Source organism: Mya arenaria, chromosome 12 (genome assembly GCF_026914265.1).
Source record: "Mya arenaria isolate MELC-2E11 chromosome 12, ASM2691426v1".
Taxonomy (NCBI): domain Eukaryota; kingdom Metazoa; phylum Mollusca; class Bivalvia; order Myida; family Myidae; genus Mya; species Mya arenaria.
The window spans coordinates 16,018,935-16,027,316 of record NC_069133.1 but is presented as its reverse complement, the minus strand read 5'-3'; the positions used below and the strand labels follow the sequence as shown (position 1 = coordinate 16,027,316).

The 8,382-nt window shown below is 34.8% G+C and overlaps 1 protein-coding gene across 1 annotated transcript; it reads left to right on the top strand.

Moving 5' to 3' along the window:
• The first annotated feature begins 7,517 nt into the window (after window positions 1-7,517).
• On the top strand, window positions 7,518-8,064 carry LOC128210497 (galactose-specific lectin nattectin-like). Its single transcript, XM_052914845.1, has 2 exons — window positions 7,518-7,809; window positions 7,973-8,064. Exons 1-2 carry the CDS (start codon window positions 7,518-7,520, stop codon window positions 8,062-8,064), a joined length of 384 nt encoding a protein of 127 aa, XP_052770805.1.
• Window positions 8,065-8,382: the final 318 nt, after the last annotated feature.

Genomic DNA, 8,382 nt, shown 5'->3' with positions numbered 1-8,382 from the left:
AGAAACTGGTGCAGCTTGACTATATTCAATCATCGATTAACAATCTTACGGTAAAAGTTCAGTCAATGGAGTCACGGATCAGCGAAATAGAGTCAAAGGTCAAAGACATAGAACAGAGTCGCCAGTTTGATAGTTCCTCAATCGAGAAGATTGATCGACAACAAAAAGAACTTGATTCTCTCATACAGAAAATGAAGTCGGTCGAGAGCCAGCAGACTAAGGAAAAACAAGAATTCAAGGATGAAATCCAAGATCTACGTTGCCGCAGTATGAGGGACAATTTAATGTTTTATAACATTCCGGAGGACGCTGAGGAAAATTGCGAACGTAAAGTTCTGTCATTTATTGACGAAAAACTCAAGATCCCTAACGCTGCGGAAATTGGGCTGCACCGTGCACACAGGGTGGGTGCTCGCAAGGACGGCAAGGTTCGCCCACTAGTCGCAAAATTCGTGCTGTATCCCGATCGCGAGCGTGTTCGGCAGGCCGCCAAGCAATTAAAGGGAACTAACTTTGGGATCTCCGAACAGTATCCCCGGGAGGTAATGGAGAAACGCCGGAAGCTCATCCCGATCATGATTGATGCCCGGAAACAAGGTAAAGATGCGTTCATCCGAGTGGACAAGCTCTTCATAGACAAACAACTATATAAGGAGAGTGACTAGGGAGACAGTGAGAGTGTTCTCAAATTCTTGTCATGGAACATTGAAGGTCTTAGTGCTGAAAAACGATCATCACCAGAGTTTGTTGATTTTATTTCTAAGTATGATGTTATATGCTTAAGCGAAACATGGACAAATTCTAGATCAAATATTGAATTAAAAAATTATAGTAAACCAATTCATTCATTTAGGAGATTTCAAAACCGCAGGGCAAAACGTCCGAGTGGTGGTATCATCATTTATATCAAAAATAATATAAGAAAGGGGGTATCTGTTGTTAGAAATACTATTGATTGCATAGTATGGCTAAAGTTCGATAAGTTGTTTTTTAATCTCGAGTCAAATATTTACATTTGTGCTACTTATATAAGCCCGGAAGCAAGCCCGGTACATGCCATTTATGATATTGATTTATTTATGCAGTTAGAGCAGGATATTACATATTTCAGTCAATTTGGTAAACTTTTTATTACAGGTGATACAAATAGTAGAGTAGGTCATAAAAGGGATTACATTGAGTTTGATCGTAGCCTTGACAGCGATGACGTAGATGAGATAGATTTTCCCACGCCTCGGCAATCACGTGATTTTACCTCCAACCGTTTTGGGGATTGTATGCTTGATTTGTGTAAGGCTACAAATATACGTATTGTGAATGGTCGTCTGTTCAATGACCCCGGCAAGTTCACGTGCATGACACATAACGGTCAGAGCTTAGTGGATTATTTACTTACATCATTGGATAATTTTGATTCATTGTCGAGTTTTGAGGTTGGCGATTTTAATGTATTCTCAAATCATGCACCCGTGAAGTTCGCAGTGAAAATTAATACTTTAATACATACAAAGTCGGAATATAGAAATACCTATTATAAATGGGATCCAAATTTCCAGACTGTTTTTGTTGATGATTTGTCAACTGATATACATTGCCTCGAGCGGGATTTAAACGTAGAAATCAATGGGACCTGCAATATTGATACATTGACGTCTATTTTTACAAATTATATTTGCAGTAAGGGTGATAAATATTTTTCTAAGAGGTCAAAGAGGCCCGCCCGTACTTATTTCATTGATGGTGATAAGAATAAAAAAGATTGGTATGATGAGAGTTGCAAACAAAAGTTATTAGTATATAAAGAATACTTGACAAATTTTAATAAGGCATCAGGTAATGAAGGGAGAGAGAGAGTTTTACAGGCCAAAAAAGATTATAAATACCAGTGTAGAAAGTCCAAATTATCATTTCACGCAGAGCGTAGTAAAAAAATGAATGACATGCGTAGAAAATCACCTAGGGAGTTTTGGAAGATTTTTAGGGTAAAGGCTACATGTCAAAAGGGTGACGATATTCCAAATGAGGATTTTAAGGTATATTTCGAAGGGTTGATGTCTGGTGCTCAGGACCATGATGATGATTTAAGCTCTGAGTTTTTAGCAGATTTTGATAGGAACAATAATGGTAATTCACCTACGTTTGATTGTCTTGATAGATTAATCAGTGAAGAAGAAATTTTAAAGGCGATTAGTAGACTTGGTAATAATAAGGCATGTTCCATAGATAATGTTTTATACGAATATTTTAAAACCAGTGTTCCGGTTTTGATCAAGCCATTGCATTTGTTTTTTAACACTATCCTTAACAAGGGCACGTTTCCCAAGTCATGGGCTAACGGGGCTATTATTCCCATATATAAGAAAGGAGACCTTTCGGACCCTAACAACTACAGGGGGATTACACTGATCAGTTGCTTTGCAAAGTTGTTCACCGGTATATTAAATGAGAGGATTAAGAAATGGGCGATGGAGTACGATGTTCTCACGGATGCACAATTTGGTTTTAAGAACAATTGTAGTACAGTAGATCCCATATTTATATTACAATCATTGATTCAAAGACAGTTAAACTCTAAAAAGAAGTTGTATTGTTGTTTTGTGGACTTTAAAAAGGCGTATGACAGTATAAGTAGGAGCAGGCTATGGTATAAACTAATAAAATCCGGCGTCGATGGTAAATTACTGGCCCTTTTACGCTCAATGTACGAGGAAGTGAAGCTTTGTGTTAAACATGTTGGGACATTGTCTGATTTCTTCGATAGTAATGTCGGATTATTTCAAGGGGAAATAACTTCCCCGATTTGTTTCTCTCTGTTTTTAAATGATATAGAGTTACATATGCAACAAGGAACTTATGCCGGGATCTCTCTCGATGAAATAAATATCTTTATGTTGTTGTTTGCAGACGATGCTGTGTTAATGTCAGAGTCGAAAGAAGGCCTTCAGACGTCATTAGATAACTTACAAACATACTGTGATCGCTGGAATCTCACTGTAAATATTGAAAAAACTAAAATAGTTGTATTTAGAAAAGGCGGTAGATTGTCGCAAAATGTTGAATGGAAATATAAAGGTGTTGTTGTAGAAATCGTAAATTCCTTCAATTATCTTGGTGTTGTTTTCTCATCTGGTGGCTCATTTGCTCAAGCAGCTAAAACTTTAGCTGGCAAAGCTATAAGGTCTATGAATAGTCTATTTGCGGTTATAAAAGATACACTCGCCCCTGTCCATATTCTTTTTAATCTGTTTGATGCATATGTTATGTCTATACTTAATTATGGATCGGAGGTATGGGGATTTGGTAAGTATGAATGTTTGGAAAGAGTGCAAAAAAGGTTTTGTAAATGGATCCTCAAAGTGAAAAGGTCGACAAATACTCTTTCTCTATATAGCGAGCTGGGCCGGTTCCCATTGTATATTGAAAGATACATGCGATGCATTAAATACTTTGTTAAATTGTTTACATGCAAATCTAAGAATTGTATTTTAAGAACTATCATTTTAAAGGAAGTGAGTGAAGTAGAACTAAATCCTGTTGTCATAAATTGGGCCTCGAATGTTCGAGATGTATTACAACGCTCAGGTTTTAATGATGTTTGGTTATTCCCCGAATCAGTGAATATGTCTGCATTTGTACCTCTGCTTAGAAATAGATTACGAGATATTTATATCTCAGAATGGAGAGTGGGTATGGATAGCTGTAGTTCATTAGATATATATAAAAAATTTAAATGTAATTACCAAGTTTCTAATTATATTTCTCTATTAGACAATATCAAATACAGACAAGTGCTTGCACAATTACGGCTATCTTCCCATAGGTTAAATATTGAAGTTGGCCGACATAATGGTATTGCAAGACATGATAGAAAATGTACCTATTGCAACCTTAACGATATAGAAGACGAGTACCATTTCGTTTTAAGATGTCCACTATATGCTGAAATTCGTAGAAGGTATTTGCCAAATTACTATTCAAGACATCCTAGTATGGAAAAATTTATTACCTTACTGCAAACAGATAATAAACCTCTTCTGGTTAAACTAGCTATTTATTGTTTAAAAGCTTTCAAAGAAAGAAATGATTATGTTTGAATACATATATGCTTTTTCTAGAAATATTTATATCCTTGTACTGGATGTTATCCCATGTGTTTTGTAAGGTCTTAAGATTAGTTGTATTTGTACTGTTATCTTTGCGCTGATAACTATTTAGTGATCAAACCACTGTATTCTTTTAAAGTACCCTTGCCTAACATTTGCCTAAACGTTCCTCTATGGAGAGTAGGGAGTGAACACTCTCACAGGTATCTATAGGCGCGATGAAAGCTGTTGTTGTTGTTTTGTTGTTGTTGTTTTTTCTCTATCACCATATATAGAGAAATTGAATAATTCATGCATTTATTCATCTATGTATTATTTATTTGTATGTGTATGCGTATTGTGTATGTTGTGTAATGTGACGATGAGCTGTTTATATGCTTAAGTCAAAATAAATTTTCTGTTCTGTTCTGTTCTGTTCTTATTATACTCATGCATTTAATTATATAAAGTTAGATGGACTTGAGCACTGAACACAGTGATAACATTACATAGATTTCACGGCTAAACAGGCAATCCACAAGCGCACGGTTCCGATAGTTGACATACCACTGTAAAATGGTTAATTCTTTCAAGAGTATAACTAAAAGGATATTCGTATAATGTTACTATGTTGGTATATGTAATACATCCCTCCAAAACAATATAGTATGAACCACAGCCGCACCAAACCCTTTCGCATACTCTATAGTATATACTTATGAACATTAAAGTGTTTTCCGGTTTTTGTTGTTGTTTTTTGCGGTTTTCCGGTTATTCCAACGACCCGTTTCACCATAGGTGTTCTTGTTGGTGAACTCAAATAGTATCTTAACTGAAATTCCTGCGATTTGATTGGCTGACACGTTATCGTGTGAGCCTATGTAATTGTTGGGTTACGTACAGTTCCTACATGATATCATTGATAGTGTTATATGTAATGAATGGTTATTGATTTTTTAAGTTTACCAATTTGTTAAAAATCAGAGTATTATAAATAAAAAAAAAAACATCCTCCGAAACGAAGCTTTGATAAATCGAGTCCTTTCTTTCGTGAATCAAGATATCAAAAAGCGTAGCTTACAAGTTTGAGGACAAGTTATTAAATACCCATTTAATGTGCCCAAAATGTTTGTAATAATAGTATAAGACAAATGTTCTTTTTGAAAACAGAAAACACCTGGTCCAGGAACTGAATCATGAATGACAACAATGTTCCTGCGAACCAGATTATGCAAATATCGGGACACAAGAACATTGCATCTTTAAACAACCATAACCACATAAATCCAAATCAACACAAGGAAATATCCAACATCCTGTACTCCAGAGAAAATACCTGTACAATTCTCAGTCTATGAACACAGTTTGCCAGCAATGCTCAAGGTCAAACAGTCACTGATTCCACATGAAATCTTACTTTTTCTGTTTGCTTTTACAACATTTTGGTGCTCCAATTCGCGGAGGTAAAACTCATCAAAATGACAAAAATCCATGATGTAATTCAACAGGTACAAAGCGAATTTGCACTACTGAAAGCGACTGTGTGACGCTGACTAACGGTCTTTCCAAACTTCAACCGCCAAATGACATGTATACATTCGCGTGATTACTAATGACGTCACGCAGTTATGACATTGCTCTAATTATTGATTTGCTTGATTTAAATGTATTGAAATATAATACTTTTTTTGTTTTTACGTGAAACCTTTGAAAATCGGTTGATAATTGAGACATGAATTATGTTTTTTATTGTAAATAAAATGTTTTTATGTCGTACTATCTTTATTCCTGTGGATTAGGCATCCTAATAACACTAAATGTAAATTCTTCGCTTTAGGACAAAAGACTGTTCATTGAAGAAACTTGGACCTAGATTTCGTAATTGAGTTATGTTATAAATAGAATCTCAAATTCGTGATTGATTATTTTGTATCAAATTTATTAAACGAGTTCATTTTAAACTGATAAAAACGAGTATTTGCCGAGTAAATGAATAGTCGAATACTTGTCTACGTTCAGACAGGCGAACAGTCTGATATTACAGTCTTAAAAACACTCATTTGAGATCCTTTATATATTCAGGAACAGTTGATATTCAGAAAAAGTGTATATTCCGGAACAGTTAATATTAAGGAACAGTGTATTTTCAGTTTATATCCAGAAACACAATTTATTTTCAGGAACGGTGTACATTTAGGAACAGTTTATACATTTAGGAATATTTTATATTCAGAAACACGATTTATATTCAGGAACAGTGTATACTCAGGAACCGTTTATATTCATGAACAGTGTATTTTTAGGAACAATTTATATTTAATTATAGCAACTCAAGTCTTGTGAGACTATAAGTTAAATTGATATATTGACCAATCACTTTAAAAGTAATTCAATGGGAAAAATATTTATGGTTCTTTTCTTTCATAAAAAACTTCCTTTAAAGTTATAAAACAATAGACTGGAAATGTATTGTTGTGTCCAACAATTCATCTTCATCAATATTCCATTAGTACCGTATGGTTTATCTGACTGGTGCTAAAAGAATGTTGTTCAACGCATTGTCAATTGTATTGTCTATTTTTTGTAAGCAGGGTATTCCAATAAATAAATCTCAAATTAAATCATTATGTATATAATGGTTAAATCGTTTCTGTTTACCCTTAAAACCCATACCGTTACAATGTGTACGCGTAATTAGTAATAAGAATGTAGGATTTTTGTGTCATTTGTTATTTTTGTATACATTTTGAAAAATAGTGTTTTATTCTTTAAAGGCCCATTTTAAAGTATGTTTGGCATGATAATCCCCTGCTGTGTTTCACTGCTTATTGCACTGGGGTCACAGTAGGGGCCAATTCACATTGCAATTCCATCAAAGTAACAACTTTTTCCATGTAATAGTGTCTGGGTAATGCCCTGGACAACTGTTGCTTTACAAAAATGAGGAAAGGGTTATAACTTTGGAACATAGAGACCTACCGTTCTAACTAAGTGAATATCTAAACATTGTAATCTGTCAACGTCAAAATTCAATTGAATTCGTTTAAGTAGTTTAAGAATAAATTTAAAATAAAGCACGATATTCAGTGGTCAATCGGTAATTGCTACCGCTAAATATGTCATTTTTTATCTTCATGTTCTACAAAATGTTAAAGGCCTCGTTTGGGCTGCGCCCTAGACTCTTTTTTGTTCTGTAGAATGTCACGATTATTCAATAATTGATATAGAATTTAAGGTTAAAATCTACGAGACCTCTAAGCCCATGAGACACCAGTCTTACGTTTCAAAAATGTTCAAACATTATCATCCAAAAAAATGTTGGAATGTACGGAGTCGAGATGACCAACATCTAATTTTGTTTGATTGCAGGAATTCAGATGTCCCCAAGATTGGATTAGAATCGATTTATCTTGTTACCACCTTGCTACTGGACGTATGACGTGGGCAGATGCAGAACTACACTGCGAAGAACAAGGCGGGACGTTAGCTGCTATAACGAATCAGGAAGAAAGTTCATCCATCTTTGCTTGGCTCGCTAATGAGGGGGTTGTCACGGGGTTTGTATGGATAGGAGGGAATGATCATGCTGTAGAAGGCACATGGGAATGGTCGACTGCGGAAGAATTTGCGTTTGAAGAAATGAGCAAAACTAGTGAGCCGAATGGTTCCACTGGGGAAAACTGTCTTGCGATATACATGAACAGAGCGGGATGGGCTGATCTTGTTTGTACAATTACATTGTCAAATTCAGTATGTGAAAAAGGTATTTGACAACCCAATTATAGGTATAAATGTGTACAAATAACTTAACAATAATGTTTTTACTTATGGTCTTAATGTCTGTAAATATTTTGCCTTTTAAATTGTTCATTATTACAATATTTTTCTAGACAAGTCGCCCACGGTACAGAGCGCAGCAAAGCGTAGGAATGTATTGGATGTATCCAACGATGATCTGTGCCATCCAGAACAACAAATTTGAAAAAGTTGATAATGTAACCTTACAAAGCAACTAATACACTTATAAACGTATTCTACAGAAGCAATTGGTGCATTACTCAACACGTAATATGGCACCGTCATGGGTGAAATATATAAATAGGTCAGGACAAATTGTAATGCCAAAGGATATACGTTTCACATACCTAAATAACAACAAACTATTTGTTACAATAACTGGAGGCAAAACCAAACATTTATCTTTTAACATTCATTTTTACTAATAAGAAGAGCATTTTAAAATATACTACTAGTTTAATTTACTCATCCTTGTCATTTGATTTCAATGATAGTAGAAAGT

What these genes read in the sequence shown, in the direction of transcription:
- LOC128210497 (XM_052914845.1), top strand. Translation starts at nt 7,518, where the DNA reads ATGACGTGGGCAGATGCAGAACTACACTGCGAAGAACAAGGCGGGACG. An exon ending in GGGATGGGCTGATCTTGTTT is followed by an intron (nt 7,810 to 7,972) that starts GTACAATTACAT and finishes ATATTTTTCTAG; the next exon opens with ACAAGTCGCCCACGGTACAG.